The 26,534-nt window shown below is 24.6% G+C and overlaps 2 protein-coding genes across 2 annotated transcripts in view; one reads left to right on the top strand and one right to left on the bottom strand.

Annotated features, from left to right (window-relative positions):
• Positions 1-7,857: 7,857 nt before the first annotated feature.
• Positions 7,858-13,612, bottom strand: LOC134837594 (protein takeout). Its single transcript, XM_063852977.1, has 5 exons — positions 13,552-13,612; positions 13,364-13,482; positions 11,899-12,020; positions 8,355-8,641; positions 7,858-8,289 (listed from the first exon to the last, which is right to left on the bottom strand). Exons 1-5 carry the CDS (start codon positions 13,610-13,612, stop codon positions 8,141-8,143), a joined length of 738 nt encoding a protein of 245 aa, XP_063709047.1. The 3' UTR covers positions 7,858-8,140.
• A 9,520-nt stretch (positions 13,613-23,132) lies between these two features.
• The window catches only part of LOC134838200 (neuropeptides capa receptor-like), an 80,040-nt gene continuing 76,638 nt past the window's right edge, over positions 23,133-26,534 (top strand). The window contains exon 1 of the mRNA XM_063853675.1: positions 23,133-23,379. The gene's annotated coding sequence lies outside the window, so the exon portion shown is untranslated. The remainder of the gene's footprint in view (positions 23,380-26,534) is intronic.

Consider the following 26,534-nt stretch of genomic DNA (forward strand, 5'->3'; position numbering starts at 1 on the left):
ATATTAATTAATTTTTTTTATTTTTATTAATTTATTTTTCATTATTAATTCATTTGAAAATTAGCCAGTTTTTTTTTTAATTTTATTTAATTTTCAAAACAAAATAAATTAGGTATTATTTTTTTTTTATTTTAAAAATTAGAAAAAAATTTTAAAAAAAATTATTTTGTAAAACTTTTTTTTCTAATTTTCAATTTTATTTTTCACTTATGCAAAAATTCGTAAAAAAACCAGTTAAAATGATTGATTTTAAAAATATTTTTTTACTCTTCAATCTAATACTGTGAGAGAAAAGCTTTTATTGAATTTTATTAGATTTTTGTCCTATTGTAAACCACAAAAGACACTTAAACTTCAAAAAGAGCAATAAAACCATCAAATTCCCGTAAAAGACCCTCACCTACACCAACCAATAAAACGAAACAAATTGAGATTTACGCTCTTAAAATATCTAATTTAAGTCATAGTATTGTGATTTATGCAACACCACCCAGTTGCCGTTATTACTTGTTAAGTAGTCTCTTTCAAAATTGTTTTTTTATGTCTTGATTTTAAACTCCTTCATAGTTTCACGTGCAGGTGTGCAACGAAGAAAATTATTCAACTCAATATCTCGTTCGGTAAAATAAACTGAAGATTGACACTTTTTGCTCCGTCATTCACTCTTCTTCAAGTTGTAAATCACGTAAAACCCACTTTGTCTTCATTATTCTTGCATCAAGTGTGTCAGTCATTGTCATGGCGTGCATTTTGTTGCCGTTTCAGCATGTTTGACGAGACGACAACTCCATTGTCTGCAGAACAGAAAAAAATTCTTTTCTTCTTTTTCCGATAAATGTTGTTTCTAAAAACGTTCAATGACTTTGTCACAAAAATCACAATGGAAACCATGAAAAGTCTTCAGGTGCCAAAGCGAAATAATTCAATTTTATTTCGGGCGACCACATTCAGCACGCATGACGAGTTACTTATGACAAAGTCAAACATAAACAAGCGAATAAATAAACGCGGAGCAACATTTCATAAATTTCCTCTGCGTTCGTTGAGCTTAACTAATTTATGAATTTTTCTCTTCCTCATGAAGATGAACAAAATTATGGTCGTGCTAAAAAGTTGATTTGTTGTAGACGGCAAAGTTTGCAGACAAAATCGTGAATTTATGCGAGCACAAGTAGACTGAGAGATAAATCACTGCGATGTGAGTTCAGCACAAAATATTTGTTTAAAATTTTGTGTTTTATTTAATTCCACGAAAGTTGAGGCTTTCTCGCGATTAGTAATGCGATACTGACGATATAACGAGAAATTTATCCTTATTTTGTTAGGTAGTGAAATTCATATTATGCAGTCAAGTCGCGTTATTTTATTCTGAATTAAATAGTTTTGTTTCGATATTTGAAAAATTTTCAATAATATAAATTTTTAAATATTTTATTAATTATTTTCAGAAAATTTTTCGGTTCAAAATGTTCTTATAAAATTAAAAAAATCTTCAAATAAATAAAAATATATTTTTTTTTATTTATTTAAAATTATTAATATTTATTTTCTCCGATATTTTACTAAATTATGTTCCTAAATTTTTATTTAATTTTTTATTTTATCATTATTTTTTTTTGTTGTATTTGTGTTAAAAATTTTAAGATTTTTTTTTGTCAAATCTTGCTCCAAATGGATAAAAAATTTTCAGAAGGCTCTAATTTATCTTTTTTAATAATTTTGTAACTAAAAACTGCCAAAAAATTGAAACTGAAAAAAAATTTTTTCTTTGACACAGTTTTGTTTTGAAAACTAAATCAAGAGCAAAAATAAATCAAAAAATGTCTGTGTCAAAGCCATTTTTTTTTGTCAAATCTTGCTCCAAATGGATAAAAATTTGTCAGAGGGCTCTAATTTATCATTTTTAATCATTTTATAACTCAAAACTGCCAAAAAATTGAAACTGAAAAAAAATTTTTTCTTTGACACAGTTTTGTTTTGAAAACTAAATCAAGAGCAAAAACTGTGTCAAAAACTGTGTCAAAGCCATTTTTGTCAAATCTTGCTCCAAATGGGTAAAAATTTGTCAGAGGGCTCTAATTTATCATTTTTAATCATTTATTAACTCAAAACTGCCAAAAAATTGAAACTGAAAAAAAATTTTTTCTTTGACACAGTTTTGTTTTGAAAACTAAATCAAGAGCAAAAACTAAATCAAAAACTGTGTCAAAAACTGTGTCAAAGTCATTTTTGTCAAATCTTGCTCCAAATGGATAAAAAATTTGTCAGAGGGCTCTAATTTATCATTTTTAATCATTTTAAATTTTTAAAAATAAGAAAAATTTGAAATTCACAAATTATTGTGTTTACTTTTAATTTCTATATAATTTTTTTTTTCTTACATTAAAAAAAGAAAAATTAAATTAAAAATCATTCTTTGATGAAAAATATTTGTTTTTCTGTAGAATATTTCATGCAATTATATTATTTTTAATCCTTTTTAATTACCAATTAACAATTGATTTTGTAAAATAATTTCATTCAATACAACAACATCTTTCCACAAAATTCATTTATGTACAAAAGTTAAGAAAATTAAATCTCCCCATAAATTTTTGGTTTTTCACAACTCTATGGCTTCACTCCATCCAACCATGACTACAAATATAATTATGGGTTTTGTATTCTTTATGTGTTTATTTTGAGTGTATGAACGAGAAAAAAAACAGGAAGTAAAAGTTCTCTGAGATATTTTCTACTGTATCTTGGGAAATTGCCAAGTAACGTACAAACATTTATTGATTGGTTTCTCGACTTAAAGGTGAAGAACCAAAAAAATAAAAAAAAATTAAGCACATTTATTTTCTTACATCCAAAAGTGTTAAAGATCACATTCTCCCACATTTTTCACCCGAAAGACAATTTATTTGTAATGAATGTTCAAATTACGAATTCATGAGATAAGTCGTTACTTCCCTTTAAAAACCCCTTTTTTTTCTTACAACGTTGCAAGTATTTTCGCATTCATCACATTTTCATTACTGCCATTATCTGGCATTCGTGACAGTCATAAAGTATGAACAGAAAAATCCACCAAATAATGTGTTTTGGCTTAACAGCGGCAGTTTTTATGGGGATAAGAGCAACCAAATTTAACACACTTCTCAACCTCTGATGCTCTCTCGAGCGAATCGTAAAAAAAATCTAAAATTTTTGTATTCACCAGGCGTCTCCACGATTTTTTATTGAAAAACAACCAACCAAACTTTCGGAAGATGTTTTATGAATGAAATGAACATTTTTTTTGTAACCATATTTCACTTATGGAACGCACGTGATACATTACAAAGTTTAACTAATAACAACAACAACATCAAAATTGTTTTTTTTTTCTTCCTTTGGGCCTTTTGGAAACTACAGCGCTGCACGTAAATGATATAAAAAAAATCCATCAATAATGGCTTTTGCCTTTAGAGAGTCAATCATCACTTGAAAATCGATGAAAATGAGAAAAGAGTGAGTTTTCGTGATATTTTGATAAAAAAAAATTGTGAATAGACGAGTTCACACTTTTTGCTATTGTCGTCATGGTACTGCTCATTGTCTACCGAATGGGCAAAAAAATATTTTCTATGAAAAATCTGGACAATAGAAACAAAAAATCTATACGTTACCCTTGTCAGATCAGGTCAAAAAATTGAATTTCATTCGTGGAAATAAAGATTTTTTGTTCCATCATTCAGCCACTTTGCCATCAACCGACTGAAGAATTGTTTTTTGATTACCTTTCCACTCGTTTATTTTTTTTACCTTTTTTTGTTCCTTGTTTACTTTTTTTCGTACAAATTTTGATTGGACGGAAAAGGTTAAATTTAACCTGATTCGGTGCGAGTTCAATTTTGTAATAACAAACAAACAGAACACGTACATTTTGGTCTGAAAACGTATAAAAAGCGTGTTGTATTTACTTTCAATGAGTTTTTCCAGTAACGCTTTGAAAGAAAAGTGGCACAAAAGAAATTCTGTTTGTGTAATCTTGCGACCTATATTTATTACTTTTTTCATCAAAATACCTTCTCTGAACGAACGTTTGTGTATGTCTTGATAAAACACTTGAGATTATCCATTTTTTGCTACCTTTCCTTATTGTTTGTCCTTATGTTACGAAAAAAAAATTATGTACAGGTAGAATCCGACAGTTCTTAAACGAAGTAATATAAATCATGAGTTCTATTTGATTTACTTCAACTAATAAAACAAATGTGATTCAAAGTCATCGTGTGATTGAAAAGAAGCAAACTTAAGCGCATTTATAAAAAAAAATTATTTTATGATCAGTAAAAATTAAAGAAATGTAAAAAAGCATAATTTTGAATTAAAAAAAATGATTGATCCAGTATCGGTTTCATAATGACCTTTTATGTAATTTTTTCCATTTATGTAATATTTTAGAAATTTTCTAATATGTTATCGATATGAAGCTTTATTTACTGAAAGTAATACAAGAAATATCGATAAATATGAAAAGTTACCTGTAATAAAATGTTTTCTTAGTACTTTTAAGTGTTTCTATTTCTTTGAAATATGTAATAGAAAAAAAATATTATGCATGAATTTCTTGGGGGTGTAATATCAAAAGAAGCTGTCCTACTGAGTAGACTAGAAAATTTAATATTATGGGACATTTGACACTAATTACTTTAATAGTGAGACATATCAAAGAATATTTTAATGTGAAGATGTTTGTTTATTTGACCATTTTATACTGATACTTCATATTGTGAGTCATGATAAGGATCTTTCATATCGGAGAAAAACTGAATAGTTTATGTCGTTTATATCCAGTAATATGGAGTGTTAGTATCCTTTATTTCTGTCGATTTTTTTGACTCGATTTTTGCAAAACAGCAAAAAGTAAAACGGAGGAAACTCATTAGTTTGGTATTCGCCAATACTTTTTTTTATCGTCTGCTTTCGTTTTAAGTCTTAAATACTATCTTCTATTCATTGCTTTTCATAGTACATATTTCCATTTTTAATTTCTTGCACATCGTTTCCTAAACTTTTCCAATTCTTCTGATTCAACCAACTCTTTTATTTTAGATTTTGTTATTGGAAATTTCATATCTAATTTTTTTGTCGTTGGTCGTATCTTTTAAGTTCAATCTGTGTATTTGTAGACAGTTGTGGATGGTCCATTTGCTGGTATATTAATTTTAAATCTTTTTCTGCTTAAATTTCGTTTACATGTGGGACATATAATTTGCGGTTAAACGGCATTCAGTTTAACCTTGACTTTAAAGTTTTGGTTATTTTGAAGCTGTGGTCTAAGGATAAAAATTATAAAAATTGTTAAAAAAATAAAATCATTTTTAAACTCACCTTGTCTCTTTTACCCGGGAGCCAAATTTTTGGTTAAATATTTAAATTCCAAATACCTGTTGAAATTTTTAACAATTATTCCAGTTCCTTAAATTCCTTAATTTTTTCCTTGAATTGTCACGGACAGACATCAAATCCACAAAGACGTATTTTTTTCATACTAAAATGTATTTAACCAAAAAAAAGTTCCTTGGCCACCAATTTGTTCGCTTATTTATTCTTGCTGTACCTGAATTACCTTTAGTTTATTGTCGTCTCACCGCCGTACATAACTAGCTAAAAGTCTCAATAGGCAGTAATTTGCGATTTATTATTATTGTTATACTTATTTTTTTGTGCTTCAACATCAATGATAGCAATCACTATTAAATTGCGAATTTATGTCATACATAGTTAGTAGCAATAAAATGGTTTTACTAATATTTCGACACGACAAAGAAAAGCAAGGTAGTAAAATAGATCCACTCATGCCTTAACGATCGCTAATGCTAATAATAGAATAAAATTGTATTACTTATGGGAGGATTTGAAGTTTTAGTTTAATGTTCTTGCCGTGCACCATCAACTTTTAATGGCTAATGAAGTTATGACTTTGCTTTTTGTGTACCAAAAAGTTTTTTTTTCTTTCTTTATGCGAGCAACAAGCAGACTTTTTGCGGTGCAACAAAGTAGATGAATTGATTATGTTGATTCGAATTTCCTTTTGAAGCGAAAAAAGGAAAAAGTTTGAAGGATTTTTTCGTTTGAACAATTACTCTTGAAGAAACATTAGAAGGCAGTTTAAATCAAAAAAAGAAAGTTTTCTCGGGAAGATTTAATAGAATAATATTTTAATCCTTGAGAAATGTAATTTTTTGAGTTGCGAATGTTTTTTATATGTCTTCATAAATTCCAAACACGAGCTTGCCGGAAGTGTCTTCAAGGACAAAAACATGTAAATTCTTCTTACTAAATCAGCACATTTCTAAGAGAACACTTCCCACGCAATATTTTTCCATATGTATATAATTTTAAAAAAGTTGAAATATTTTGATAAAATTATAACAGTCACGAAGTGTCAAGCTTCATTTCTCTTCGTAACATTTTTCATTGCCATTCTTAAGAAAAGTCTGTGGGTGACAACGTGTTTTCTTTGTTTTGCTTGATGTATTAAATGTTGGTTCTCAATGCCATTTATCCACTTCTGTCTCTTTCCGTAGATTTATTTAGATCTAGAGGTTCCAAAAGAGCAAAAAAGTAAAATTTTGTTTTTTCCTCGAATTGAACGGAATTTAAGACAATGAAATTTTAAAGTGTATAATTAATTATTTGAGTATCTACCCCTTTTGAGTAGCAATTTGGTGTCAACAAGAAAACAAAAGAAGCTATTGTCGCATTTGACTTGAAATATTCATGTTTAACAAAAATAAAATTCGTTTGTTAGAGATAAAAGTGACAAAAGGTCTTTACTTTCAGGATGACATGAATTTTAAAAAATTATCAGTGAGTACTTATTAAAGCAAAAAATTCTAAAAATATTTGAAAATCAAATTTTTATGAAATATGTCAATTCAAAAAATTACAGTTGAAAATTTGAAATTCGCTTTTTGCTAATTCAAAATTTGAAAACAGCGTTATTCATTTGCAATTATTCGATATTTGAAATATTTCTAATTTTTTTTTCTTTTATTTCTAAATAAAATTTATTTTATTAAAGTTTCAAATTGAACAAAATTCATCTAAAATAAATAAAATAAAATAAAATAAAATAAAATAAAATAAAATAAAATAAAATAAAATAAAATAAAATAAAATAAAATAAAATAAAATAAAATAAAATAAAATAAAATAAAATAAAATAAAATAAAATAAAATAAAATAAAATAAAATAAAATAAAATAAAATAAAATAAAATAAAATAAAATAAAATAAAATAAAATAAAATAAAATAAAATAAAATAAAATAAAATAAAATAAAATAAAATAAAATAAAATAAAATAAAATATCAAAATTTCTAAAATTTTATAACTTTAGGAATTTTTTTTATTCTAAATAAAAGATATTCATAAAAATTGCAAAAAAAAATTTAATAAAATCGCAAAAAAAAATTCAATAAAATCGCAAAAAAAAAAATTCAATAAAATCGCAAAAATATTTTTAAAATCCTTGTACCAACCTTAACAAGCATCGCAATTTGTTATCAGGATGTCGTCATTAGTAATTCATGAGTTTTTCTGAAGATAGTGTCGGTAATCGCTTTCTCATTGTACGAAAAAAAAAAAAATTAAATAAATTGAAGTGAGATAAATGATGCGATGCAAGAGATAAAAAAAGGTTTTCTCGATAAAATTTTTTTCCATGGAAATCAATCAATGCACTTCATTTACACACAAGGTTTCTTCTTCCCGCTTAATTTCCGTGCATATTGAAAATTATCCCTGTCATCGCCGATAAAATTGATTGAAAATGCAAATTATCAATTTATTTAATTAAAAAGTCTTTTCATTGTCTCCTTTTATTGTATTATTTCGAGTAAATATTGTACGACGTGCGGCATCGATCGTTCAAGAGAGAGGATAAATTTAAACACTTAATTGAATGTTCTCGTAAAAATAAATTAATAAATGAAACTGAAGCATGCTTCACCTCGTTTGCTTCACTTTCTTTTGTTGTAGTTTCGTGTTGCATGCAGTTCATTGCCATTGACACTTCTTGAATGCTTTTTCCCTCCCAATTTCCCCTTTACGTTACAAAAAGTGCTTAAAATCGTAAATAAAATGGTAAAAAAATGTTTTTTTTTTAATCGTGCCATTGTTCGAGCGGTATCTTTTGGAATAACCGATTCATAAATTGTTCCATTATTTGCGTCAATTTTCGACGTAGATCGGGTTTCATTTCCTTCAGTAGTTCCTGCGAATTTGTGTTGATGAATAAATTAAGGGCGGCTTCTGCAAAATGTTTCGCACGGTTGAATTTTGTACTTTTTCCAATTAAAAGTTAAAAATTTGCTTACGTAACACGGCGTTGCCTCGTTCAATGTTCTCCACCCCCATCCGAATGTCTTTCACGCTAAAATCTAGTTTGGCTGTTTCGACGGTCATGTAGGTCAGACCGTCTTGCTCGTACGCTGGTATCGCTTTGAAGTAAACTTTGGCCTTGACATTTTCATATTCGCCCCAATAATCGCCCTTGCCAGATGCTTTGACGAGCAGGAGGACGCCTGACGAGTCGTAAGCGGCATTCACGACAATGCGAGGAATTTCGAAGGTAAGTTGGTATTGCAAGCTGTCGATGTCGGACCTGTAGGGGAAAAATTTATTTGTATTATTTTTTTTTTGTTTTTGATTATCAAGAGATTTGCGCTTTATTATTAAAATTAACATAAAAGAATGTTTTGTTTTTTTTTAAAATCTAATTTTTTGTGTCTTTATTATTATTTTTTTTTCTTAAAAGAATCTTCAAAAAACTTACAAATCGAACAGAAAAAAAAATAATAAATAATTTTAAAAATATTTAATTATTTTAGTAATTACTTAAAAAAAAAAAACAGTTGGAACATTAAACTGTTTTATTTAACATTAATTGTTAAACTAAAAATCCAAAGTATAAAATCATAGGTTAATTATTTAAATGATATCATAAAAAAAAAATCAAATTAAATAATTTATTTTCCAAAGTATAAAATTTTTGATTACTTTTATTTAAAAAGTAAAAAAGAAAACATTAAGATTAATAATTATTATACTAAAAATCCAAAGTATAAAATTTTTGATTATTTTTATTTAAAAAGTAAAAGAGAAAACATTGAGATTAAAGAAAAAATATTAGTTATTTTTCAAAAAATAATTTTTTTTATCTCTTTTTTTTATTATTTTTTTTGTAATATATTGTATTTCCTGAAATTTGGAATTTAACTTTAAAATCTCATACAAATTAAGTACAAAATTTTATTTTTTTCAAATTCTAATTAAAAGTAAAAGTACCTAATTGATTTTATAATAGTAAATTTAATTGATTTAATTAATACAAAATAAATTTATTTAGTTTTAATTCAAATAAATAAAAAATAAATTAAACAATTTATTTTCAAATTTAATTTAATTAAATAATATTTAATTGTTCATTTTTAAAAAATATTCAAAATCTTAAATTTTTTTTTGATTTTTAACAAAGCGAACTCAATTCAGTTAAAATTAAATTAGAAAAAAAATAAATAAATAAAATAAAAAACTTAAGAAATTATTTCAAGATTTATTTCTAAAATCAAGAAAATTAATTTATTTAATTTTTTTTTAATCAAATTTTCGACAAAAAAAAATGTAATAAAAAAAAAAATATTGTTCAAAATTTTAAAAAAATCCAGTTAAAAATTAATTTTTTTTTTAAATATTTGTAATAATTTTAATTTAATTTTTTGATATATTTTTAAATTTTCTTTTAAAAACATAAACTAGGTATTTAAAATTAAAAACAAAAATAAATGCGGACTTTCAAAAAAAAATTTCTTTAAAAATTATTTAAAAGAAAAAATTGAAAAACTTTTTTTTTATAAATTTTTCCATGAAGATCTGAACCAAATCGCCACAATCTAAGTATTTCATTGTCGAGTTGTCAACTTTTAAATTAACTTTTTTTCTCATGTTCCTTGAGATTTGTTTGCCTAAAAATATATTTTTCGCCTACTCCCCAAAATAACAATATCCGTTGCTACTGCTTTTCCAAACAACTTATAATTTTTTTTCCTAACATCACCACGACTTCCCATAAAGTAAAAATGCTGCCAAAAATATCGTTCCATTACTTTACGACTGATGTTGTATTTAGATAAAAAAAAAACTCAGGTAGGTAATATTATGTTTGCGCACCAGATTGACCTTCACTCACACACACATTTTTTTCATAATTCCCATTATTTCCGAAAAAGAAGAATTTTTCCTACAAATTCAAATATTTTATCTCAAACTGTGATATTACACGCAAAAAGCATAAAAAATAATACAATCACGCTGCTTCTCATGCTTTTTTTTCGCGAAAGCAACGAAAAATGGAGAAAAGGAACTTTTTTGTGAAAAAAAAAACTTATTGTTGTGTTCCCGAAGCAGAAGAAGAAGTGATGACGTTAGCAGATTGCACGACATTTTTTTCGTTTCGTTTTCGAGAGACGAAGGAAAGTGAGAAAGTAAATACACTTGAAAGCTTGATTGGAACAATTACTGTCAAGAAAATCTTGATAGTTTTGACGTGCGATCCTGGATTTCTCATTAAACACGTAATTTACATCAAAACACCTCCAGCGGCATTCGGCACAAAGGAAAATATGGAATGCGAGAAAATATTTACTATTGCGTGTTATTTGCCGAAGGAAGGTGGAGAAATGCGACGAAGGAATGTTGTGCGCTAAGAAAGAATATTTATTGGAAAATGTTCCAAAATATTTTGTGACGTGAATGAAATTTTTTGGATCAATATAACAAATAAATAAACAATAAGTTGCAAGAATTTCGCGTGATTTGAATTTTTAAATAACATTTTTTTAAGCAAAAAATTAAATGACGCATTTGAAGAAATAAATAAAGGAAGAAAGCACAAAAGAGACGACCGACAGACGTCATTTCAAGGTAAAACCCAAGTTCAATGGCCGTTAATGATGAAATTTACAGTAATTTTTATTGGCTTATTTAATGTTTTAACGTAACCGGATTAAAATGATGTTACAAAATTAAGAATTTGCTGTAAAGAGCGGATTAACAGCTGATTTTCTTGTAATTTGTGAATTTATAGTTGCTTTGGCATACTTTTAGCTTGTAAAATTATTTTTTTTTTATTTAATAAAAATTAATTTAAATTCTTTTAAAATGTTTTTTGTCAAAATTTTAAATTAATTAATTTATTAAATTAATTTTAAATAATTATTTTAAAAAATATTTTTTTATAATTAAAAATTATTAAAATTTAATAAATAAATTTATAACTTATATTTTTTAATTTAATAATTTTAAATATTTTTATTAAAATAATAAAAATTAATTAAAATAAAATTATTTAATTTAAAAATAATTTAATTATTAATTTTTAATTTAATTTATTTTAATTTTTTTAAATTATTTAATTTAAAAAAAATATAATTTAAAAAAATCAAAATACATAAATTTAATTATTTAAATTCGTCATTTAAATTAAATTAAATTAAATTTTTTAAATTTAATAATGATCGTTTCCTCTGAAAAAAATTTTTTCAACGAAAACACAAAAAAAAATTTTCAGGAATTATTTACTAAACCAACACAATTTTGTTTATTTTTAGATTTCCATTAAAAGAAGTCAAAGTGTCAAAATATCCTGAAGTTAAAAAAAAAATTCCTGAAATTTCCCACAAAAAAATGCGAAAAATAAACATTGAATCACAACCATTTAAACACATCGAGCAAATATTTGTGAAATGCACATTCAATTCCAATAAAAAATGAAAAATGATTCTGTTTTTTTTTCATGTGAACTTTGTACCAGTTAGCTGTGACGACATTAGAGAGAAAGAGAAAAAATGTTGCAATACGTACCTCACATTTGTCAACGTCAAATTGCTCACTCCATACGCCTCGACATTCGTAAATGTAGATCTATATGCATCCGGTCCAGTGCCGAGTGCGATACTTATCTCATCAATTATTACTGGTTCTACCTGCGATACACAGCGAAAAAAAATAAATAAATAAAAAAATATTTAAATGAATTAAAGCGAGTAATTTTTTTAAGTGGATTTAATTTGGAAGAATGTTTTTTTTGGCTATTTATGCGTTTATTAATGGATGAATGGAGTTGAGTTGAATGAAGAGGAATTGTGACATAATATTATTTATGTGTGATAAATAGAAGAAATTATCTAACGAGTGTTAAAGATTTTCTGAATGCGTAGTTTAGTAATGGAGGTCAGGGAATGTGGCAAGATTTTTTTTTTAATATTTTGTTAGAAAAATTGAAAAAAATTTTAATATAAATTTAAATAATTGTCATATGATAATTTTTTGTGTATTTTTTTTTGTTCAATTTGATGTAAGTAATTTTTAATTTTTTTTTATAATTTTTTTAATTTATTTATTTATTTCATTTATTTTATTTATGCGACATTTATTTATTTAATTTTTTTTTAATTTATTTATTTTTTTTAATAATTTTTTTTAATTTTTTTTAACAAATTTAATATTGAGATTTTTATTTATAAAATAATTATTCTCATTCATTTTATGATTTATTTTTTCAAAAAGTTTAATTTAATTCTTTAAGCAAAAAAAAAATATTTTTTCCTTTATTTTTCCATTTTACATTTTCATTTATGAGTTTTTTAAATTTAATAAAATAAATTAAAATTAAATAAAATATTTTCGATGTTTAAAAAAAAATAATTTTTAAAATATTTTAAATAAAACAAAATATTATTGAAATGTAAATAAATAAATTTTAAAAATTAAAAATTATTTTTATTATTAATATTAATAATTAATTTAAAAAATTTTATTAAAATTATTATTATTTTAATTAAATTTTAATTTAATTTAATTTAATTTAATTAATTAATTTAATTTAATTTTTTTTTAATTTTTATTTTATTTTTAGTATTTTATTTTTATTTAAAAAATTTGTAGATTTTAATCAAAGTTGTCTTTTTAAAATTAAAATTCTAAAAAAATAAAAATGCTAAAATTAATAAAAAAAAAATCTTCAATTTGAATCAAAATTTCTAAAAAAAACCCTTAAACCGGTTCAAATTATCTATTATTTTATTTGGCAAAAAAAAAAAAATAATTCACCATTAAACATAACTCTCTAATTACATTGACTACTTCAATTTATCTTTTCCCGTAAATTGCTCAGTGAATTTTTAAATAAAAAGCAATGAAAGTTGTTGCAAAAGAGAGTAAAATTAAACAATTACTCATGAATAAACTAGATCTTGTGTGTGCAATAATAAGCATTATGTTTACATCACATCAAGTCTCGGATGATGTAAAAAGTGAAAAATCTCACCTCAAGGATATCCAACTCGGGCACTCCTTTTCGCAAGAATTCTATGAGTCTGTTTCCGGCATGAATTAAACACTCGTTGACATCGGGATCGTCTTTCACGCATTTTGTCAAATAATAGGCTGTAGTGAAGAAATTTCTCTATTAATACGTGATTCGAACCAAAATTACAAAGGAAATTCATTTTTTACGTTGTTGTAATGCATCCGCTATCACAAGTGTCGATATTAGCACCGTGCACAAATAAAACATGTTGCTTTTATTATTTTAATACTTTTGTTGTGATTTTTTTTATCGAGCGAATTTCCGACCGTTCAAACAAGTGGTTGCTGCGGCACTAAAATTATGTTCACTAGATTAGTTGCGTATTACGTTTATTTACCTTTTTTTTACGTGTAGCCAGCATAAGTGGACGTACTCACATGTGTTATTGACTTACCTTTCGTTGTATCTCCCGTTATGTGTGACACATGTTAATCGAGAGTGTTTTTATCATTCTACGTGTGTAGCTCGTGGTTGTGTATGGTCAACAACATATGCACTTCTGGTTAAGCTAACACACTCACACCGGTCGGATTGTGGTTTGTTTACGCCGTTATTTATTCAAATTTCTCTCACTTTTACCTTTCGTATAGGTGACTGAGTAAACGGAATACCAGAGGCAATGATAACTGTTTAATTGATTGTTTACTCAATTTTTTTCGGATGAGTAACGAAAGAATTTTTTTTAACACTAACGAGGTTGACTTAGTTAGAAGTCACCTATTTCAGAAATTCTATGTTAAGGTGACTTGTCACAAAATTTTAAATAAAATATTTTTAAAATCATTTTTTTTAAATTTTGGAACATATTAAAAACATATTTAAAAAATTATAAAATACGCAATGGGATAAAAAATTTTTGGGCAATTTGTTTTGGAGAAAATTTAAAATGTGCATTAGGATCGACATAGTTTAATTTCAAAAAATCTCTAAATAATAAATATTACAAAAAATAATCATTTAATTTATTAGATCGTGTGATCAAATTTTTTAAAATGTGCATTGGGACTAAAAAATTTTTAATATGTATTGAAAAAAAATCAAATGTGCATTAGGATAATATTTATTTAAATTCAAAACTTCAAGTTAATGAAATTTGTTGAAAATTATACTAAAATATGGTAACTTATCATAAGGTAGAGTTTCAAAATTCGCACTGGGATTAAAAATTTTTTGATAGTCATTCTAAAAACATTTAAAAATTTGTACAGGGATCAATATGATTTTAAACTAAAATATTCAAGATAATGAAAATTATTTCAAAATGTGGTAATCGACCAAATGGTAATTGATAAATTTGCATTGGGATTAGTAAAAAATGAATTATGAAAAAATTTCGGGATAATTTTTTGACATGACTGATGAAATGGCTAAATGACGTTATATAAAATTTAATTTAAAAATATATGGAACATCTCTCAAAAAAATAACGCAATTGGTCACGTGGTTAAAATTTAAAAATATGCAATGGGTCAAAAATAAAGGATCTATATTAGAATGAAATGAAAAATTTGAACTGGGTTAAAGATTTTAAATAAATTTTTGACAGAAATATTAAAATGTATACTGGGATTAAAATTCAAAATGCCAAAATTGACATAGTTAAGTCACGTGGTTAAAAAATTGATTATTTTTACCTTATTTAGACATTTTCTGGGTAATTATTTCAATTCAAGAGCAATCTATTTTTTGTTTAATTAAAAATATCAAACTCTTGAATAATAAACTCATTAAAAGTTCAAAAACAATTCAACTTGAAAAAAAAATTGAAGTTTTTTTGAAAGCTGGTTGCTCTCTAAAGGATACGAACTATCACTTATTTAACGTTAATTAAAAATAAAATAAATAATTTTGAGCTCCAATGCAAATAATCTCTCAAAGGAGGCAACTTTTTTGTTCGACAAACTATACTTTTGCACACTTTTTATTTTCTCAATTACAAAAAATTAATGAGTTTTCTCTATGTTCTCTCAATTTATTTTTTTTATACAAGAAAAAAACTTAGTGCGATATTTATTCATACCATATTAAAAACTTACATTACTATAAATAGGAAAAATGAGAAAGAACAGAAGAAAAAAAACTTATTTTCCTTTTTGAAAAACAGTTGTTTGTGAATGGAACGATCGAAAGAGAGAGAGACAAAAAGAGCTATTAAAGTTTATGCACCGCGCCGTTTCAGAGGAAAAACTTTTGTCACACAGAAAATTATCACCCACTAAATAGTAGATGATGACAACAGCAAAGACAAGGATGACAACGATTGCTCGACAGAAGACATGATAATTTTTTTTGCGTCTTGTGAGTAAGTGGCAAGTAATGTTCTGTTAGTTAGTTAGACTAATAGCGACCGACGTTTGTCTGTCATTCTTTGCTTGCTTGCAAATTTGCTCAGGATATCTACCTTTGTTTGCACCAGAATGACAAAAAAAGGAGAAAAAGTGTATGAAACGACATTTAATAAGGATTAGCATCTTTTTATGATGCAGTGCAAGTCCGTTCTGGGATGACAGAGTTGTTTGTCTTGGATGGTCTTACGTTTGAGTGAATTTATTATTTCTCTTGTGCATAATTTTTTTTTCTTTATGAAAAAACAGAAGGAAACTGTCTAAATAACTTAATTTTTTGCACAATTACGAGTGTTTACTTAAGTGGCCTAGATTTCGGTGCATTCCGGAGAAAGAAAAATGCACTTTTGTCTTGAAGATGTCTGTCCTCAACTTAATTAAGAATAAATCTTAAACAATTGAAAAGAATCTTTTGAAAGATTGCTGAAAGTCAAATAAGATCTTTAGAGCTAAGTATCTAACTCAAGTATTGGATGGTAAGTATTTTTCTCAAAAATCATTAAAAGATTTTTTTTCAGAAAGCTTATTCAAAGTGCCCGAAGAACAATATGAACCCATGAAATATTATCACAAAACATCAAGTAAAATGGAAACATTGGATACATTTTTATATTAATTTATTCGTGAACCCACAGCCACTGATCAAAGAAGTAAACCGAAAAGAGTTTTTAAATACACTAGTATTTTCAAGGTAATACAAACGCCAGATTTACGCCCAGGCATGATGCATTTTGGTAGTCCAGGAAATCCGGAGTCGCAGTCTGAGTTTTCATAGGCTTAATTGCTCTTGCTACTTAACTTTGGCGCTACGTAAGGCAATTAGTATTGGTCACGACCAGGGATAGTTGCGAAAATTTTCCGACTGACTTTGAACTGAACTATAAATTATTCTATAAAAAATACTGACAAATAAAAATTGACTGTTTTTTAATAACTAACGCCAGATAACACAACAAAAAATTTTCAACGAGAACCTCGAAGCACTATCTCACTACTTTAAAATGTCGAAATTGAAAGTCAATGCCAGTAAAACGAAATTTATGATACTGAATGAAGGCAGAAGAGAGACAGCAGCACTTGAAATCGACGAGACGCCATTCGAACGAGTCCGAGAGATGAAGTACCTTGACATCATGACTGATGAAAAGCTTCGACTGAACCTGCATGCAGGGCTTGTTATGAAGAAAATAGCAAAGAAATTCTATTTTATCGCAGCACGATGACGATGCTAATGAAGGATAAATTTAAGAAATATGAGAGCTGCGTTAATATCAACTTACGATTACAGTAAAATGCGCTCTAGCCAATTTCAATCATATGAAACCACAAATTTTCGAACTATTTCTGCATGAAATATTTAAAAGGACATCCGCTACTTTTCTTCTTCAAAAGGCTATTCAGAACAACATCCTCTCCATAATTGCTACATTTTATTATTTCAAGCCTACCACAAAGAAAAAATCTCCGCCAATCTAATCAATTATCCAATCAAGACAAGATAAAACTACTTAAGCTTCGCACCAAATATTTATAGCCAACAAAAGACAATACAAAACGCGTGCTGGGACTCAAATTCATAAATAAGTCAGTCAGCGTGATAAATGATAATTTGATAAATCTGCTACTTTTCTCTTCTTCTTTTTTTTTTTCTTCCGTGTCTGCGTTCGTTTCGTTTCTCGTCTCGCCACCACCACCACCCGCATAAGTGACTCGGTTATGGCCAATTTTATGCGAAATAAAATAAAAAGAGCCATAAAAAGAAATTGGCGCGTGTATCTGATGATTTATAGTAACGCAGAAACGAGCGTTCGAAACATGATGAAAAACTAAATATTTTAGTTCGGATGCAAAGAAAAACTTTTTACAAGAGTTCTTGACTTGAATTGTCATCCTCTTTGCTGGCAATTACTATTCAGTTGTTGTAAATTGGAACGGCACGTTTTCCATTCATATCGCGGGGAAATTATCGCGGGAGAGTAATATTGCTAATCATTCATGCATTTACGTTCCCATTTTAAATGGGAGACTATTCAAGACTCGAGAGGAATTTTTAAGAGACAAACTCTCGAGAATTGCGTCATGAGTTATTTTAACGCGGCTTGAACTTAAAGTTTTCAAAAGGAATAAATGGAAAACTGGATAACCGGTTCAAAGTTTTAACCGAAAGCTGATTTTGATTTTTTTCTTCAGCTTCAGTTTGTTTGATTAAGGCACTTAAAAAGTTTTTAAAGGTTTTTTTTATTTTTTTAAATTCAATACAAAAAATTTTTTTGACAAAATTTTTAACTTTTAAAAAATTTTGAGAATTCAACTTGTTCAAGTTATAAAAAATATTTAGAAAAATTACAATTTTTAAAAAATTTTAATTTTTAATAAATTAATTTTTACTTTTGATTTAATTTGAAAGAAAAAAATTATTTTTAATTTAAACCAAATTTAAATATTTTTTTTATTTTTTAATATTGACTAAAAAACCGGTTTATGACAATTCTTGGTAAGCTGAGATCCTCAAGACAAAAAAAAATTCTTTTTTGATAGACACCTTTGTGTTTTGCCATCCCGTCGTTTATCCCTCGTTAGACATTCATGGCACGCAGCAGTTCATTAATTTTTCTCCTGCAAGGCAAATTATACAAACGACCGTTTACGCCAAAGCATGCCGAATAAAAAGGAGATTAGCACTCCTAGATACTTTTGCGCATCGTCTTCTTCTTGTTCCAAAAAATGAAAAAGTGTGCGGTACGAAACTAATGTTTTTCTTGTTTCAAGATCAAGATTTGTTTTTTCTTGTCAGATGCGTGACTCAACGGGTGACTAAGCAAAGCGAACGATATCTGCAAATAATAATCTCTTTAAAGTGGATGGGACAGGTTAATGACTTAATCGACCATACGTTGAAAAAGGGATTATTTTCTCATAAAAAAAGGAAATGAAAACCTTTTTGTCACATATTTCATTGTGCCATTAATTGTGGCTAATAATATTTTACGAGAATACCTTTTTTTAGTGTGGGACGGCACTTTTTGGTCTATAGTTAGCAAACTTTGACCTAAACTGTCTAACAATGACGAAGAAGATATTTGTCTAGCAAATTTTTTCTTGTGATCGAGGGAAGAGAACAGGTGTGTGTTACTAAAAATAGGGTTTCTTAATGATTTGCGGTTATTGGGGAAATTTTTAGTTTCTCAGAAATTGCTTAAAAAAAAGGAAAAAAAAATTGAAATATTTTAAAAATTAAATTTTGGTTTATTATTAAAATAAAAATCATGAAAAAATCGAAATTTAACCCGAAAATTGTAATTTTTCTTTTAAATGTCAAAATTAAGCAAATAAGAAGTTTGAAATATTGCTAAGGGTTTAATTTTTTAATTCTTAGAATTTTAAATTTAAAATATTTCTATTAAGATCCCTTTACTTTTAAAATTTATAAAAATTGAGTTTAATAAAAAATACATGTTTTGATACTTAAAAATATTAAATTCAAATTTTACATAAAATTTTCTATTTTTTTTTTTTTAATTTTTATAAAACTATGAATTAAATTTAAATTTAATTTAATTTAATTATTAATTTTTTCTACTATTTTTTTTTAATCATAATTAATTTTAAAATTTAATTTTTTTAATTTTTAATTATTTAATTTTTTTTAAATTTTTTTAAAAATATTTTTCGTACTTTTATTATAATAAATTTAAAAAAAATTATTATAAAAAAAATTATTATTTAAATTAAAAATTATTATTTAATTTTTATATTTTTTCAGGACTTTTCTTATTTTTAATTATATTTTTATTTTTTTTAGTACACAATTTTTTATCAAACATTTGCAAAACATGAATTCATCCCAAAACTACTTCTTTATTTCACTAATTAGACTGAGAGAGCTTATATCAAACACACTCAAAACCTAATGATACTCAATCATCTCATCGGACGTTTTGCCCATTTTTGGTTATTTTCGTACCAAGATCAAGAGCAAATACTACTCGTCTGGCACTCTGTCATATAGCACGGACTTAATTAAATCTCTTGTAATACGTCATGTTTGTTATCTGCTCAGTGCTACACATATGCCTCGTCGCTCAGAGGTTACGAGGAACATTTATCAGAAATTTCTTAGTATTTGTTGATTAAAAGCGCAAACAGTTGAGCCTCTTTGTTCATTTCTGTTGTCGCACACACGTGCGGCAGATTATCTCGAAGTCAAATTGATTAATTAAGGTTTTCAGGCATGCTGGCTGGCTTGGCTGGCACGGAACGATGAAATTGTAATGATTGCTCTTTTGTATTTTGCAGGCGGTAAATGGTCGGTTGTAAATTCCCACAAGTTAAATGTACGATGAGGATTTTAGAATACTTATCTGACCCGAAATGTAATTCAATAAGGCGATTAAATTTAATTTTGCAGCGTTTTGTAAATTTCCCGAACCAATTTTATTCAAAAAAAAATAAAAAAAAATAAAAAAAAAATTAAAAAAATTAAATTGATTTAATTTTAAAACTGGATTTTATTGATTAAAAAAATTTAAATTAAATTAAATTTAAATTTAATAAAAAAAAACAAAAAAATAAAATAAAAAAATAAAAAACAAATTAAAATTTAAAAAATTTTATAAATAAAATAATAAAATAAAATTTTTTTTTTAAATTTTTAAATTTGTTTTTTTTTAAAATTTTTTTTGTTTTTTTTTTATAAAATTAAATTTAAATGAATTAAATATTTATAAATTTAATAAAAAAAAATATTTAAATTTTTTAATAAATAAAATCCAGTTTTTAAATAATAAAAATTATAAGAATTTAACTTTTGATAAAAAACAAAATAAGTCACGTCACCAAATATTTTTTTCAAAAATTTCTTAATTTTTAGTTCAAATTTTATAAAAAAAAAAATAAAATAAAAATATTAATAAATATAAAATAATTAAAAAATAAATAATTTTATTTCAAATATTTAGTTAAAATTTAATTTAAAATTAATATGATAAAAATTAAAATTAAAAAATATTTAAATTTAATTAAGTATTTTAAATTAAATTAATTTTTTAATTATTATTTTTTTTTTTTTGTTATTTAATTCTGAAAAAAAATATTTTTCAACTTCTCTTTTTTCATCAAATGCGACAAAATATTAGAACAAAATTTGTATCGCCTAAAAAAGTTTTTCATTCAATAAAATTATCTGCACATAAATTTAGGTCACAAAGCAATTTCTGAACAATGAACGCAAAATAAATGGGCAATATTACAAAATCTCATTAAAATCAATAAAGTTTACGTGTGTTGCCGACCGACAATGGGGCAAAAGTTAATTCAACTCACCTTTAACTTTCCCCAAAGTATTGGAAATTCATTCACGAAAATTACCTCCCGCGAGTCGCATCGTACCGTTATTACGAAAAATTTCATATTTTACGTTCATGCAGCGAATTCCCGCCAAATATGTACCGACCGTCGCCCTCACACTACTGCATCACCAGCAGCAACGCCGAACAAGAAAAACAATAACAGAGAATGATATTTCTTCTTATCAGCTGAGCGATATTTACTACATAAATTTTGTTTTTATTCCGCATCTGTACGTGAGTATGAGTTTCTGTGGCACCTACGACGACTGTTCATTTTTAGTACAAAGTAATTCCCCTTCAGCCGTCGTCTGGAACATTGTGAATGAAATTTTTAGTACTCCTTGCCTGATAAAGATGAAATTGCCATACACTCAAAATCTCGTACACAGAAGGAAAATCAGCAACACTAAAATACAAAAAAAAAATTACAGCAACCGACAAAATATTCCATCGAGCAATTTTCCGTTTTACGTTCAGTTGATGTTTAGGCAGCTGATTGAACAGACGTACTTTACGGAAAAACTCTCGGTATCTCTCACACAATTTATTTATTGTTATTCTTTCGGACCAAAAATAACCGCAAAGTGAATAAATTAAAAAAAAAAACTTGTTACAAAAATTAATCGTTGGCGGTTGACGTCGCGTGCCCAGTATTGAACTATTGAAATCACAAAACAAACAAACGATTTAATGAATGCAAATATTTATTTAATTTCGTGGATAATTAATACACAATCAATATTGTGCAACTAAAAGCGTAATAATTGTCATCATCCCACACGTTTGCAGTGAAAAAAAAATAAATAAAAAAAATAATGAAACAAACGAATGCAGATCAAATTGGTGTAATAAATAAAATGTCAATCAGAAAAATCAAATAAAAATATTTTCATACAAAAAAAAATCTAGAGCTCATTTTTTTTATTTTTTTAATTCTGAGAAAATTCATTATTATTTTATTATTATTTTTATTGTGTTACAAAATAAATAAAATTTAATCAAAAAATTGATGGGGAAAATAAAGTAGAATTTTTGCAATAAAAAGTAATAAATTTGTAACAAAAAAATGCAACAAAGTATTAAATTATTTTTTTTTATTTCTTACTTTAAAGAGCTTGATTTTTTTGTTTTGCACAATTTTGATAATCTCTGACGTGCAACTGACGTGTACAAAAAAAATAAAGATAATTGTATTAAGTATCATTGTAAATGCTTTGATAAGATTAAAATATAATTATGAAATTTTACAAACAATTATCTGATAAAATTCGTGTTTATTAAATTTTTAAATTGTGTTTTTATGAATTTTTAACAAAGTTTTTAATTAAAAAATTATGTTTTTATTTTTTATTATCTTATTTATTATTTTTTTATTTATTTTTTTTTATTTTGAATTAAAATATTAATAAACTTTTTTTTATTAAAAAATAATTGATTAAAATTTTGCAATTATTAAATAAATTTAAATGAATAATTAAAAATAATTATTAATGAATAAAAATTTAATTTACAATATTTTAATTATAATAAACATTTTTCTTTAATATTAATAAATTATAAATTAAATAATTATAATTACGAAATTTAATTTTATAAATAATAATTATAAAATTTATTTAATAATTGAATTAAAATTCATTTAAATTTATTTATTAAATTTAAATTACTAAAGTAAATTTACTTCCCTGAAATTAAAATAAAAAAAATAAAAGTATCGTTCAATATGATAATTTTTATAATGTTGTCAAAAAATAATTTTCCATTATAAAAAAATATATTTAATTTAAAAAATAAAAGATTTAATTATACTTGTTCAAACACCCCCTGAGATCAATTCATTAAATTTCCTTTTGTTCCTACAGAATTTATTATACATGTAAAAAAGTGTCGCAGCGAATAAATCAACAAAACAAAAAATTGTGAAACAAATTATATTGTTGTAAATTATTATACAAAAAAAAATAAAATAATATTAAAATATTGACATTAAAAAATTAAACAGTGAAGCAAAAATTATTGACAAAAATTAATTATTTGTGGAATAAAAAATATAGATTATTAATAAATAATTAATAAAAATAAATTTCAACGAGAAATTTAAAAAAAAGTGTTCCAATAAAATTAAATCGTAAATTAATACGAGGTTATAATTGTTATCGATTTTCATTAAAATCAGTGATGAAAAAGTAATAAATTACACGAAAACATGAATTACATGTGAAATAACAGAACTTGCAAAAAAAATAACTGTTCGAGTGCAAAATTACCATCAAATAAATAAGTAAGTGTTGTTTATGTAAAACCACAGGTATTATTAGCAAATTTATGGTGAAGTCGGCTAAATTTTCACAATGAATGAAATGAAGCACATAAAAAGCACCCTTTTACGTTGCTTATTACTTTATTATACATATAAATTACATATCAACAGCTTAAATTTTTTTATGATTTTCGCATTTTCAAGTTTGTTTGTGCACGTAATCGATTTTTTTTATTTTTATTTAAATTTGAAAAAAAATGGAATGAATAATCGAAAAAATTAAGTAGATTATACCTTCGAGTATCTGTCTCATTTTATCGATAATGAAAAAAATAATAATAATAATATGAAATATTGATCTGAGATCAATCAATTCATGGTTTTGTGTTTATTTGAAGAATGAATGATAGATGAGAGTTCTTTTTTGTCACAAATGTAATAGAGAAATATGAAAAAAAAGTTGAGGAGATATGAATTTCAAACGTAATTCAATTGAAATAAAAATTCTGTGGGTGGAAGATAAAATTTATTTTTAGAATTTATTAAAGTAACGTCATCATATGATCAGGAGGAATATTTTTATCCTGAATTATTTATGAGTGTAAGCAATTTAAAATTGATGAATAATTTATTTATGTGTACTTAAAGTTTTTATAGTAATTAAGAGACATGAATAAATAAAAATGTTTTTTTTAGATTTAAATTTTATAATTTCAAGTAAATTTAAATTTTTTATTTAAAAAAAAAATAAAAAAATAAAATTTAAAAAAAAAATAAAAAAATTACAAATTTCAATTTTTAAATGATTTTCTTAATTTTTTTTAAATTTTTTTTTAATTTTAAAAATTTTAAAAAAATTATTAAATTTTAAAACAGAAAAAATTTTTATAATTTTTTATTTAAAAATTTTTTTGCCGAAAAAAAAATTTTTTTGTTTTTTACAGCCCAAAATTTATAAAAATTTTTAAATATTTCTTGCAAAATAATTAAAATAGAAAAAAAATTATTTAATTTTTGGTGTAATTTTTAATTTAATTTTTTTATTTTAAAAAAAGTTTTAAATATTTTTTTTTTCATTTAAATAAATACATTATTTTTTTTAAATGAGTTATTTAAATTGTTAATTTTTTAATTTTTTTCAAATTATTGACTATTAGAGGGTTTTGATTCAGTTGTATTTTTTTTGCATTAATTTTAAAAATTAAAATTTTTTATAAAAAAAAAAATTTTTTTAATAAATCGCCATATTTAAAAATAAATTAAATATTTAAAAAATTTTTTTTTTTAATTAAATTTTTAAAAAATAAAATAAATAATTTTTAAAATTTTCATAAAAATTTTTTAAATAAAATAAGATAAAAAAAATTATTTTTTTTTCTCCAAAAATTATTTTTTTTTTTTAAAATTTTGTTTTAATTTACAAAAATTTTTGTAAAATATTCAATTAAGTGTGAAAAAAAATACTAAAGATTTTTTTTTATCAAAACACAAAAAGTTTTAAAAAACCATAAAATAACAATTTTCTCGATTTTTCTCTTGTAACATTAAATTTAATGTTCAATTGTGTCAAAACTTTTCCTTTTTTCTACAATAAAATAAAAAAAAAATATTTTTATTAACTTTAAACTAACTTTCTATAAATGACACCACATATCATTGCTAAGTTAATAAAAAATATAAATTCAATTGTACAACATTTTACACTTTTATGCGACGCACTCTCAATAAAAAACTGTTATTTATATCAATTTTCTAAAACAATTTCCAGGACATGACTTTCAATTCCCAGCTGAGAGTCGACGTACAAAAAACCCAACTGCACACATAAATAATTCAGATGAGCAAGTGAAAAAATAACACAAATATCATTAACCTCTGTCATGTTACACGATGAGAAGTAGGACACTTTTAACCTGTTAGGCGAAAGTTTGTTGATTTGATTCAGTTACCCTGTCTGTCGGAATATTTTTAACAAAGTACAGAGTTTAGGGACAAGCAACTGACATGACACAGATTTCATTGGCTTACGATTTTTTTTTCGTTCTGTCATTTTGTGAGTGAATTCAAATGAATTTTAATTTATGTATTTTGCTGAAAGCTTTTACCTATGAAAGGGCAATGGAAATTTTTATTCAATTTAAAATTTAAATATTTTTTTTATAACAAAAAACTAGAAATAAAAAATATTTTTTTTTATTTTTTGACTACTAAAAAATTCTCTTTAAAAAAAAAATTGCAACAAAATCGATACAAAGCAGAAAATTTTCGAGTGTTAACTCCATACGACAAAATTCAACCCTTTTTCAATAATTTAATTTCGACAGTAGAAATTAACATTCTCTGGCAGATTTGTTAATGTTCCATATGCGAAAAGTATCGTTGTAAAATACCAATTTACACATTTAATTGTATTATTTAGTTATATTTCAACATGACAGCACACACGTTTTATTTAATTAGTTGGATCGGATCCATACACCGAACTACCTATGCCTAATGTTGTTACAATGCTGGCAAAAGGATCAGAAGTAAAGTTAAATTAAATAAAATTAAAAAGTTGTCGAGACGAGTGATGAGAGTGTGTTTCAAGCTTAGAATTTTTTGATGTAAATTTTTAAAGCGAACAATTTTTTTTGTCTACAATGGATTTTTTTCTATTTTTATTGAAAAAAAAATAATAAATAAAAAAATAAAAATCACATAATTGTTAAAAATTAATTAATCATTTTTATCAATTAATTATTTCTGTTTTTTAATTATTTAATATTAAATATTTTAATATTTAATTTAATTAATTATTATTTTTTTTAAAATAAATTTTAATATTTTTGGATCTAAAAATTTTATTGAAAAAATTTTATTTATATTTAATAATTTTAAGAATTTTTTTGAATAACTAGAATTTAATTTTAAAGTTATATTTAATAAAAGTAAAAAAATATATCATTAAATTAAGTTATAATTTGAAAAAAATTTAGTAAAACTAATTTTTAATATTTGATAAAAAAAAAATTAAAAATTTCAATTGAATCAAAAAAAAAATTAAAATAATTTTTTAAAAATTCTTTAATTTTTTATTTGATATAATATAATTTTAGTGAATTTAAATCAATTAATTGATTAATTAATTTAATTTAATTAATTAATAGTTTTATTTAATTTAATTTAATTTAATT

This window comes from Culicoides brevitarsis, chromosome 1 (genome assembly GCF_036172545.1).
Source record: "Culicoides brevitarsis isolate CSIRO-B50_1 chromosome 1, AGI_CSIRO_Cbre_v1, whole genome shotgun sequence".
Lineage (NCBI taxonomy): Eukaryota > Metazoa > Arthropoda > Insecta > Diptera > Ceratopogonidae > Culicoides > Culicoides brevitarsis.